This window comes from Rhinolophus sinicus, chromosome 1, assembly GCF_057876585.1.
Source record: "Rhinolophus sinicus isolate RSI-liver-muscle chromosome 1, RSI-T2T, whole genome shotgun sequence".
Classification (NCBI taxonomy): domain Eukaryota; kingdom Metazoa; phylum Chordata; class Mammalia; order Chiroptera; family Rhinolophidae; genus Rhinolophus; species Rhinolophus sinicus.
Genome location: NC_142501.1, coordinates 82,283,635 through 82,296,395, shown reverse-complemented (window position 1 = coordinate 82,296,395; position 12,761 = coordinate 82,283,635). Strand labels below are relative to the sequence as shown.

Sequence of the window (12,761 nt, the reverse complement as noted above, 5' to 3'; positions counted from 1 at the left end):
TATGAAGAATACAATGACTACCAGAATAGTTTGGTGCCATTGTCTACCTTTGTGTTAAGGTGGTCGCGGTTACACTCATGATCACTTTTGCATTATTAGTGAAAATGTTGACACAGGGAAAAAAGCAAATACATGTTTAGCATGATTATGGACGAGGCTTTGAGATCCACAGCTGCATAGTGGTATTTGAAAACATAAATACAACCTTGTTAGATAATAGTTCAAATATAGAGCTGTCAGAGGAAAAGTAGATATTTAAGGACCAATTCAGTATATAAATGCTTTGGTTTCCTAGGACAGTGAGTTCATTACAGTAGGGCAATCACTGCCATCATGGGAGTCACTTCACTAAAGGAAAGGGGAACAGGGCTGTACCTTTCACATCTCCCTCCCTCCCTCCCTCCCTCCCTCCCTCCCTCCCTCCCTTCTTCCCTCCTTTCTTTCCTCCATTCTTTCTTCTAACTCTACAAATATTAATATTAGCAGAATGGTATGTAAAATCATTGTAAAGCAAGGCAATGTAATATTTTGATCACATCCAGATACCATACCCTCCTCTAGCTTAGTGTCATGGAATTGAACAGCCAATGAAGAGATGTGTTAACCCTATTCATTGATAACTTAAATGGTCTTAATAAGCGCACTTGTGTTCCTGATGCCTTAGCTTTGAAATGGTAAAATGAATTACTTAGAGAACAACCTCACCTGTGAGATGTTTATAACTTTGAAACACTCCTGGAATATGATTTTAAAGTTATACAATATTTGATTTCAATCTTCTTTTTTTCCCGCAGATAAATATATGTCAACGTCATATAATGGTTCAGCCTGGCGAAAAAGAATTCCTTTTTCAAAAACATATTCAAAAACTGAAAAGATATATATAGGTAAATATTTACTAGTGATTTTAACATATCATACAATTCTAAAAATGGATGACAAGTTTTTAAGCTCAAGGAAAGGAATATATTTTAGAAAATTTAGAAAATTTTCATGATATATATGAACATAATTACTTGGGGTTTAGTAGGTCTTTTTAAAAAAGATTTTTTTAAATATATAGCTAACATAAACATTATATGAGTTTTAGGTGTACATCATTTATATATGTAAAGAAGCGATCACCATAAATCCAGCAACCATCTGACACTGTACCACACTATCACAATATTATTGTCTGTATTCCCTATGCTATACGTTACACCCCCATGACTTATTTGTTTTATAAATGGAAATTTGAACCTCTTATTCCCCTTCACCTTCCCCCGTTTTTTAATTTTTCAATTACAGTTAACATTCAATATTATTTTATATTAATGTCAGGTGTACAGCATGGTGGATAGACATTTGATTAATTTAAGAAGTGATAACCATGACACTAGTACTCACCTGGCACTATACATAGTTATTACCATATTATTGACTATATTCCCTTTGCTTTACATCCCCATGACTTTTTCTTTTTTTTAACGATTTTTATTGGGGAAAGAGAACAGGACTTTATTGGGGAACAGTGTATACTTTCAGGACTTTTTCCCAAGTCAAGTTGTCCTTTCAATCTTAGTTGTGGAGGGTGCCGTTCAGCTTCAAGTTGTTGACCTTTCAGTCTTAGTTGTGGAGGGCGCAGCTCAGCACCAGGTCCAGTTGCTGTTGCTAGTTGCAGGGGGTGCTGCCCACCATCCCTTGCGGGACTCCAGGAGTTGAGCTGGCAACCTTGTGGTTGAGAGCCCACTGGCCCATTTGGGAATCGAACCTGCAGAGTTAGGAGCATGGAGCTCCAACAGCCTGAGCCACTGGCCGGCCCCCCATGACTATTTTGTAACTACCAATTTGTACTTCTTAATCCCTTCCCCTTTTCCACTCTGTCCCCCAATCGCCCTCCCATCTATCACCCAGATATATCTAGTACCTATCTGACATGATACATAGTTATTACAATATTATTGACTATATTCCTTATGCTATACCCTACATCCCCATGACTCCTGTGTAACTACCAATTTGTACTTCTTAATCCCTTCCCCTTTTTTCACTACCCCCTTAACCCCCTCCCATCTGGCAACCATCAAAATGTTATTTGTATCTATGAGTGTGTTTCTGTTTTGTTTGTTTATTTTGTTCTTTAGATTCCACATAGAAATGAAATCACATGGCATCTGTCTTTCTCTGTCTGACATATTCCACTCAGCACAATACCCTCCAAGTCCATTCATGCCACTGCAGATGGCAAGAACCCATTCCCTCGGGTTCTTGGCTGAGCAATATTCCATTGTATATATGTACCACCTCCTCTTTATCCATTCATCCATCGATGGACACCCAGGCTGCCTCCACATCTTGGCCATTGTAAACAATGATGCAGGGAATATATGGATGCACATGTCCCCTCGAAGTAGCATTTTGGGTTTCTTCGAATAAATACTCAGAAGTGGGATAACTGGGTTCTTCTTTGTCTCTTGTTATATAGCCTTTTGTTTTAGAGTCTATTTTGTTTGGTATAAGTATTGTAACCCAGCTTTTTATTTTCCATTTTCATTTTCATGAAATAACTTTTTCCATCCCTTTACTTTTAGTCTGTGTGTGTCTTTCAATCTGAAGTGAGTCTTCTGTAGGTAACATATGTAAAGGTCTTCTTTTCTTATCCTTTAAGCCACTATGTTTTTGATAGGAGCATTTAATCCATTTACATTGAAAGTAATTATTGATAGATATGTAGTTATTGCCATTTTGCTATTCATAATATATGTGTGTGTGTGTGTGTATACATATACATATACATATATATATCCATCTTAAAGAAGACTCTGTAACATTCCTTGTAATACGTGTTTGGTGGTTACGAATCACTTTAGCTTTTGCTTGTCAGATAAGCTCTTTATCTGTCCTTTGATTTTAAATGATAGCTTTGTTGGGTAGCGTAGTCTTCATTGTAGATCCTTGCTTTTCATCACTTTGAATATTTTGTGCCAATTCCTTCTGGCCTGCAAAGTTTCTGTTGAGAAATCAGCTGACAATCTTATTGTCTTTTTCTTGCTGCTTTAAGGATTTTCTCTGTGTCTTTTACCTTTGGCATTTTAATTATAATATGTGTTGGTATGGGCCTGTTTGGGTTCATCTTGCTTGGGACTCTCTGCTCTTCCTGGACTTGTATGTTTATTTCCTTCACCAGGTTAAGACATTTTTTTGTCATTATTTCTTCAAATAGGTTCTCAATTCCTTGCTTTCTCTCTTCTCCTTCTGGTACCCCTATGATGTGAATGTTGTTATGCTTGATGTTGTCCCAGAGGTCGCTTACGCTATCCTCATTTTTTAAAATCTGTTTTCCTTTTGCTGTTCCAATGGGGTGTTTTCTGCTACCTTGTCTTCTAAATCGCTGATTCAATCCTCTGCTTCACGTAGACTGCTGGTGATTCCTTCTAGTGCATTCTCCATTTCAGTTATTGTTTATTCACTTCTAACTGGTTCTTTTTTATGACCAGTCTTTTTTATGTTTGCTATCTCTTTATTGAAGTTTTCACTAAGTTCCTTGAGTGTCCTTAAAACTACTGTTTTGAATTCTGTATTTGGCAGGTTGCTTGCCTCCATTTTGTTTAGTTCTTTTTCTGGAGTTTTCTCCTGTTCTTTCATTTGGGATGTAGTTCTTTGTTTCCTCATTTTGGCTGCCTCCCTGTGTTTGTTTCTATGTATTAAGTAGGGCTGCTGTGTCTCCTAGTCTTGCCAGTGGCTTTAAGTAGTAGGTGTCCTGTGGAGCCCGGTGGCACAGTGTCCCTGGTCACCTTGCTGGGTGCTCCAGCAGTGTCCCTTGTGTGGGTTGTTATAGTTGAGCATCAGTTGCTATTGGGATGTCAGTACCAATGGCATTGGCCATCGGGCTTATTGGCTGTGGGATTTGGCCACGTCCACAGCTATGGTCTGCAAGGGGCTTACCCCAAGGAGCCGGATTCAGCCCAGCAGGCTCTGGTGCCTGTTGAGACCACCCTTTCTGTGTGCCACTTGTCAGGCTAATTGGTTGGGGGTCTGAATCCAACCTCCAAGCATGTTGGTTTTGGGGACTGTTGGGAGGGGCTCAGGTGCAGGCCCAGATCAGCCACTGCCTGTGACTGGCCAGGGAGTACCTGGTAGGAGGTACAAAGGGAACCACAGTTGGTCGCTGCCTGTGCTGTGCCTGGAAGTGCGTGGGCGAGACCACGTTGTAAATTGAGGACAGCTGCCATCAGTACCGGGTCTAGGGTAGCTTTGCAAAAAGCCAGGACACACTGAGGCCTGCTGCCACCTGCTGGCTCCCGTAAGGTTCAGTCGCCAAAACGCCTCTTGAGATGTGGAGTTGGGTGAGGCAGAGTGTAAATGAATCAGCAGGATGGAGCAAGCGGATCTCAGCCGACCATTCAGATTCAGATTTGGCCTCTGAAGGCGGGCTCAACACAGAAAAGATGGCGCCCTGCCTGAAGGCTGCACAGGCATAGAACCCCACACTGGGCCAACAAGGACTGTCCTTCCAGCCCTTGCCTGCAGCCACACACTTCAGTCTGCTCCCCGTTTGTCCCCGAGGCAATGTGAGTCATTGTCCCTCCGCTGAAGCCCAGGGTGAGTGCCTGCATGGGCTCTTTATGAGGCCATCTGGGTTTCCTGCAGCCTCCCATCCCACCCAGATGGTCGGAATCCCCTCTTTTTTTCATAGTTACCTGTTGTGGTGGCTCCACTTCTTGGCACCAGTACTCCAGGTTGGGAGGCTTGGTGTGGGGTGGAGTTCTTTGCTCCTCCATGGGGAACCTCTGTGGCCAAGATATCCCTTCCAACTTTCCTCTGCCACACGGAGGTTTGTGGCCACCCCGTTTTGCGTCTCTGCTCCTCCTAACAGTCTCAACATAACTTCTTTATATCTTCAGTTATTAAACCTCTGTTCATCTAGAATTCAGATGGTTCTCCAGGTTGATTGTTCTATAATTTAGTTGTTTCTTTGATGGATTCACGGGATGAGGCAAGCACAGCATTTATCTACTCTGCCATTTTGGATCTACAAGTTTAGATACTAGAAATTTAATTTTACTTTGTTTTATTGTGTTCTCCTTTGCTTATTCTTATGTATAATCAGAATCTGTTGATATATTTCTCTCCTTAGCTATAGGTGTAGCAGTTTTAGCAATTATATTATATGTTAATATACATTTTTTTGCTGAACTACAAAGCAAATACATACAACTATATTTTGACACAAAATTCTAAAGCCCTACTATATCTACCATAGACAAGCATTGGTTGGTAGAAACTATCAGGGCCTTTAAGATGAAGTTTACAGGCCACACAGTTTAGAGAGACTATGGTCTCCCTCTTGTTGTACTCTGTTCTCTGGGAGGGTGTGGGTATCTTGGGAACCTCACCAGGGTAGAGGTTTGTAGCAGACTTGACCTCAGTTGATTCTTTTGCTAAAAAGATTTTGTCTTCTCCCAGGTTATCCTGGGGCTGGCTCAGTAGGTTTGGAAAACCACACAGGATAAAATGATGGTTTTAATTACTTTTCAGAAAACTGAACCTTCCAGAAAAAGTTCCAGATAGGCAGTTTCTTCCTAAAACAGTAGCCTAGAACTTTCAGAATCATCTGAAATCCATATCCTCTCATACAAGAGCTTTCCAGAATGAATCAGAACACATCCAGACTAGAAACAGTTCCTTTTGCAAAATAAATAGCTGGGATCTTCAAAAGCAGTATTTCTCTAAACTCTTTTGGCTGCAACTGTGACACAGTATGTAGAATTGTATATATGTTTATGTACTGGAGTCAATCATTTATCTTTTTTCCCCATCTCTTCCCCAAACATATTGTTCTTCAAGAGAACTCTGCTGCAACATGAATTAATTGACTATATTTTCTCTTAAGTTAGTGTGGGTTTTCACATGTGATTGCATTTAATTTAGGAGGGGAGGTCTATGAAAATCCTGACTAAAACTACAAATTGCCGAGCCACATCTTTTTCTCCCATGGTTTCCTTGTGGATGGGATACTTTTTGGAGTATTAGAAGATGTGCTTCTCACCCCGGTCCCATCCCAGGGTCTGTTCTTGTATCCCAGCAGCCTTCTCCCCTCCCCTCCCAGATAGTTAAACATGAATTGCAGAAGGATTTGGGGGAGGGAAGGGTCACTTCAGAACATGAAACATGTATCATCCATGCATGGTACAGGAAAGGGGATTTGACAGGAGATGTGTGCTGAGAAAACCACTTTTTTCTTTCAATCTGGAGAGTAATGAGGAAAGTATGGAGTGGCAGCAAGAGACCAGATACAGTGTGGAGTTACTTATTAGGTACTATTCCCCCACCACCTCCAGCTATGCCAGACTCCAGATGTAGAAAGATCAGTGATAGAATTCCTGTTGAAGTTGATAAGAATGCGAGCATGAAGAGGATCTGCATTGCACTTCCCAGATGCCACCTAGCGGGAAAAGCCTTGGAGAGAATTTTTTAATGCCATCTGGTGGTGGGGTTGGGGGGTGGGCAAGCCATGTGTAACACGAGAAGGCTGGAGACAGCCTCTTGAGATTTCCAAGCTCCAAGGTTGCTTAAGAGGGCATCATATATTCCTGTGAGTTTCCAGTGAGAGTGATTACCTGGGAGAGAGGACCAGTAGATCTCCACTAAATCTCCTGGCTGGGACTGACTGAGGGGATCACATCAGAAAGATGCTTTTGTGGGGGGACCCTATTGGAGGGGAGGGCTCAGCTGAAATCTCAACAGATTGCTCTGCGAGGGATTTGATTAGAAGCCATCATCTACTGATCAAACCCTGTTACTTGAAGTGTGATCTGAGGGCCACCAGCAATGACAGCACCTGGGAGCTCATTAGAAATGTGGAATCTCCATCTCACACCTGCTGAATCAGAATCTGCATTTTAACAAGATTCCCACGTGATTAGGATGCACATTCAAGTTTGAGAAACCCTAGACTGCATTATCTGGGCTGCCACTCACCCCAGCACATGACCCAGACGTTGTTGAGGCACAAAATTGTTGAGATGACATTCTCTTCCTAGTTGTCACATAGCAACAGTCATTCTTCCCTGTCCCAATCCTAGAAATTAGGATAAGTAGCAGGGAGGTGGGGGAGGGAGAAAAACCCTGAGAAAGAATGTCAAATCTGAATGTGATTGAAATAGAAATATGAAATAACTAAGACATCACTGAATTTAACAAAGTTTATGTGCAAAGGACCAGATAAATTCTCTACATTGGGCAGAATGGGATTTATAGTCCAAAAATTAAAAACAGTTATAACAAAATTAAATTAGTTTTCGTGTTTACCTGAGCTATATACTAGAAAATTTATGACTCTTAAACTCTTATCCTTTCCAATTGTAGTCATTACCAGAATAAGAGAGAGAAAGATTAGCTTGTATTTCCTCCCCTGTACTTTCTGCTAGGGCACAGAGGAGCAACGTAAGCATTACTTAGTAGACAGATGGACTGCTAAAGAGAGGAGGCAGAAAAGAAACTGCCACCAGTCTATTCCTCCAAGAAATATCTGGGTTCCAAGGCCACACAAGTGTAAATGGATGAGAGGAGCCTTTTGGGAAAATGTCATTGGATACTATAAGGATAATGCAATAGGAGAGGAAAATGTGTCTTTGGGAACTGAGGAAAGGATCTGAAGGCAATTAGAGGTGTCATCCTCATTGCTAGCCTTCCCTTGGGGCCACTTCTCCTTTCTGATAGGGACAAAACTGATGTGACTGGAGGTACCTGTCTCCTAGGATGGAATACTCATTCTTTTCATTCTGGGTGCCCCATGGTACAGCCATATATATATATATATATACACACACACACATATACATATATATATATATATATATATATATATAGTTTTATTTCCAATCCATCCATCCAAATTCAAAACACAATAAGCTTCAGAAAGAAGTGGGATTAGTTTGAATGGCATTCTGAAAACTTAAGAATTAAAGCAATGGCTTAGTTTTTGTTTTGCCTTTAGATTTATGGTAAATAATTAGCAAAAGACATGCAAAATGTCAGTACCCTGAAGAATGCTGGAAAAGAAAATGACTGCAATAATTTGTGTGTTTTGTTAGAGCCAAGAAGAAATGGAAGCAAGTAAAACTGGAGGTTGAGAGAAGAGAAAAGTAAGAAAAGAGGAAAGTGCTAAACATCATCTGATTTACAATCAAAAATGAAAATTCAAAGAATGAGATATTCAAGTACAGCATACTGTATACTGGGTAGTCAAAGATGATAAAATGCAAATTCTGAAAATAAGATGCAGGAAGTACATTGTGCTCTTTCAAAACTGATAAAAATGCAAATTGCGAACAGCTGCCTGTGTATTTATATAGGTAGGTCTGGAATTCATTTGATGCATTGCTACAAACATTTAATAAAATTTAAAAGTTTGACAATTAAAATCATTCTTTAATTGTAAGCTAAATTAGATTGCACAGATTGAGGGGTGAAATTGTGTCTTTGATCTCTGTTTTGCAATATCCTTTGCGGAAGAAACCTCACATTTTCTTTCTTTCCTTAAGTTTTAAGCTGAGCCTTCAGTGATAATAACAGATAAAGTGTAAACAAATTCAGTGCAGTCCCAGGGTGACAGTCTGGTGATGAGTATGTTAGAGAAATTCCAATAGAAATACACTTGGACGTGTTGTAGAGACAGGTTATTATGCAGGGCAGTTGCTAAACAATGTCTTTTAGTTGGCAACTACAAAATCAGTCTGCTGAGATGCACTACATTCAATACTGAAAAATAAACATTTTCTTACTATGAAAACAAAAATTATACAATCGCATTTGAGAAAAGGACTTGTTAAAGGAAAAACACAGTGAATTAATAAGCTGTTGTCCCAAAAGTCTTTGTGAGGTTTTAAGCTTTTATAACTCCAGAAGTATAAATGTTTATAAATATGAGAGAGACACCTACTTGAAAACTTATTTCCATTTCTTTTGCACTTGTTTAGAATTGTGTATCTTGAATAATACATTTTTTATTTAATTTTTAAAGTTGCATCTGCAGAGTGACTGAAACAAAAATTTAAACTTAAAAATGTATTCTTCACACGTAAAGACAAATAAGAGAGCAATGTAAGTAATTAATTTTTTTAATGATGTTTTTGTAAGTTTGTAGCCTTAATACTTCTAAGTTCATTAAAGCTCAAAACTTCACTAAAACTTTGGACACCCTGTATTTATACTTCTATCCATCTTGTGGTTATTGGTAGCCTCTTGTTCAATATTTATTGGTAGTGGGAATCAGGGTTCTTAGAAACATTTTATTTTAAAACATAAGATGTGATTCCAGCTTGTAGAGTAATAAACCTAATTTCTGGTGCTCTCTCTACCCACTTACAAAACCTAATGGTGCTCTGTCTACCCACTTACAAAAACATGAGGATATTGTCATTTTGTTTTCACAAATAGAGTAAATAGAAATGAAAACTGTGCCAGCAAAATATCTTGGTGAGATAGATTTGAGAGGGATGTAAAAAAAGAGCTGAGTTGGAAAGCTGTCTGGATGGAGGCTCATAAGAAACATCCTATAATTCAACTTAACAAATAGATCTATGTCTTTCCCAAGTTTCAACTAATGATGAAGGAAGAGTTCTAAGAAGGCAATTCAAGACATCTTTCTTGAAGTACGGATTCTCAGTCTGTATCTTTATTACATCCAAAATGCTGAACAATCAGTGAGGAATGAAAAACAAAAAATGTGAAGGAAAGCTTGAATGTCATTCTTCTGAATGTGTTCATCTAGTATCCCTGAATACATGGACATTTTTATTATGATACATTTTGTCTAAAGGACCAAGTAGATGATGGAATTAACCAACCTATTTTTATATTTGTGATTTAGGGAAGAGGTAATTGGTTTAAATGGGATAAACTAATAATCGGGAAGAAAGAAGATAGCAAACCCTATCTAAAATAAGAAAAGATAGAGGATGACAAAGATAAGTAGATAACCAAAAAATTTAGTAAGCCAGCAAGAAGCTATGCTTGCTGATTCCTAAACGTAGAAGTCATGCATTTAAGCTTAAGTTTCTGATAACAGTGGTGGGCAGTTGCTTTTATGACACATACAAAAGCTTCCAATGAATTTGACTGGTGTTCTATTATTCTACTCTTTTCAAACTGCAGCAGCAATAAAAATAGCACTTATTGGACATTTAGTATATTAGTTTCCTAGAGCTGCCATAACAAAGCACCACAAACTGAGTGGCTCAAACAACAATTTATTGTCTGACAGTCCTGGAGGTTAAAAGTCTGAAATCACGTTCTGGGCATGGTTGGTTCCCTTCGAAGGCTGTGAGGGAGAATCCTCCAGGTCTGTTTCCTTAGTTGTGGATAATCATCTCCTTACATTCTTTTTACATCATCTTTCCTCTACGTGTGTTGTCTGTGTTCAAATTTCTTCTTTTATAAGGACACACGTCCTATTGATTTAGGTCCCACACTAATGACCTCTTTTTCACTTGGTTACCTCTGTAAGGATCTAATCTCCACTGAAGGTCACATACCAGGTACTGGGAGTTAGGACTTACACATATGAATTTGGGGGGCACACACGAAGGTGTCTGCTAGACTCTCCCAGGATGGGTGGGTGCTTAAGTCTTATATTACAAATCCACTCTAACTTTCCAATGTCCCTAAGCCTTCGAATTCCTTCCTCTATAGTAAACTAAGGCAGGTTTGGTATTTCTAGCTAATGCACTCGGGGCCACCTTTTAGTCCATATTTAAGCCAGCCAGCCAACCAGCCAACCAGCCAGCCAGCCAGCCAGCCAGCCGGCCGGCCAGCCAGCCAGCCAGCCAAACAACCAACCAACCAACCAACCAACCAACCAACCAACCAACCAACCAACCAACCAACCAACCAAACACTTCATAACTCCCTGAGCTGCAACATCAAAAGCAGAATGTCTGCTTTGAGCCTGTATCAACAAATCTGACCCGATCCAACTTTGTGTTCCTTTCACCATTATCCCACAATTTAAATATCAATTCACACATATATTCCCAGAATTTTTGTCTATATAAATTAGAAAACTCAAGTAGTTCTTTTGGAATGTAGAGTAGTTCCTCACGGGTCATGCTTTGTATATCACCTTTAGTCACCTGCTGTACTTGAGTCTAGTTATAGATTCAATTTCCAAGAGCAGTAGTGGGTGTCAGTGCTGAGGGGAATTAGCATTGTCTTGCATGGCAACTACCTCTTGGTTAATCTCAGGTGGGGGTGGAGAGGCTACTCCTGGCAAAGAAGACTCATCAGAATTCAGGGGCTCAGTGTTCCCAGCTTCTTAATTGTCATTCCATATGGCCCCATTCCAAGTTACAGGACGATGTTCCTATCCAATCAATGCCCTCACACTAACAGTAAATAACTTGTGAGCCTGGCAATTCAATTTGTATTGTAATTCAGTCACTCGCAGGATGAGATTTTGGGTTTGTTTTCCAGTGACTATGAGAGATGAGGGTCATTTTCAGGGCAGGCATAGACGCTTTCAGGTCATTTATGTGGTGAGTGAACTAGGAATTTTAACCCCTGAGCTCATCCTTTTCTTTCCTCACTATGTTCAGTGACATTAAGAGCAACCAATCATTATATTTGTTATTTTGACAAAAATGTTCAAAGGCATCATACACATGGTCACCTACATCCTGTAGTGTTTGATTATGATTATCCAATTGTAATATTTTCCATATTTCTATTGCCACATCCCACCACGGGCTATCAGTGCTTTCTTTACTACTTGAAATAGTCATTAGTGTCTTTGAATCTAACAAGAAGAGAGATCCAATTCCAGAAGCCTCAGAACCAATTCAGAAAACTCATTTTTAAGGTTATATTCCCACACAGTCTCTCTCAGAACCAAAATCTGCATTAGGGTTTTTCAGAGAAACAGAACAAAGGATCTATCATCTATCTATCTATCTATCTATCTATCTATCTATCTATCTATCTATCTATCTATCTATCATCTATCATCTATCTATCTATCTATATCTATAATGTTTATCATCTATCTATATCATCTACATCTATATATCTGTATCTATATATCTATAGAGAGATTTTAAAGAATTGACTCATGCAGTTGTTAAGGCTTGGGAAATCCAAAATCTGATGAGGGAGGCCAGCAGGCTGGAGCCTTGGAAAAGAGTTACAGTTTGAATTGAAAGTCAGTCATTTGGAAAACTAGGAAGAGCTTATATTGAAGATGGAGTCTGAAGGCAGTCTGATGGAGAATTCCCTCTTCTTCAGAGAAGGACGGCCTTTTATGCTATTCTGGCCTTCAACTGACTGGATGAGGTTCACTCTCATTATGGAGGGCAATCTGCTTTACTCAAAGTCCACCAATTTAAATGTAAATCTCGTCTAAAAACACCCTCACAGAAATACCTAGAATAATGTTTGACTAAATATCTGGTCAATGTGGCCCAGCTAAGCTGACACATAAAAGTAATCTACCTGGATAATCCAGGATAGTCTCACTGTTTTAAGGTCTGGTGATTAGCAACCTTATTTCCCTTTTGCCATATAATCAAACATATGCACAGGCAAAGCAGAGTTTACAATGATGAAGGATAGCTATAAAATCCTACAATGAACATATTTAATTTTGAATGCTAAATAACTAGATCAAAGATCAAAGCAAGTGTACCCACTACCACTGCTTCAATTAGCCATTTTTATAAACGTTTTAGTAGGCATAGTAAGATAAGGAAAAGTAATAGACATCCTATAACAATTAGAATTAA

The 12,761-nt window shown here is 39.3% G+C and overlaps 1 protein-coding gene across 1 annotated transcript in view; it reads left to right on the top strand.

Moving 5' to 3' along the window:
• The window catches only part of ZC3H11D (zinc finger CCCH-type containing 11D), a 33,146-nt gene extending 24,082 nt beyond the window's left edge, over nt 1-9,064 (top strand). Inside the window, exons 12-13 of the mRNA XM_074325328.2 lie at nt 795-887; nt 8,079-9,064. Coding sequence (XP_074181429.1) covers nt 795-887; nt 8,079-8,104 — 119 coding nt within the window. The 3' untranslated portion in view covers nt 8,105-9,064. The remainder of the gene's footprint in view (nt 1-794; nt 888-8,078) is intronic.
• The last annotated feature ends 3,697 nt before the right edge of the window (nt 9,065-12,761 follow it).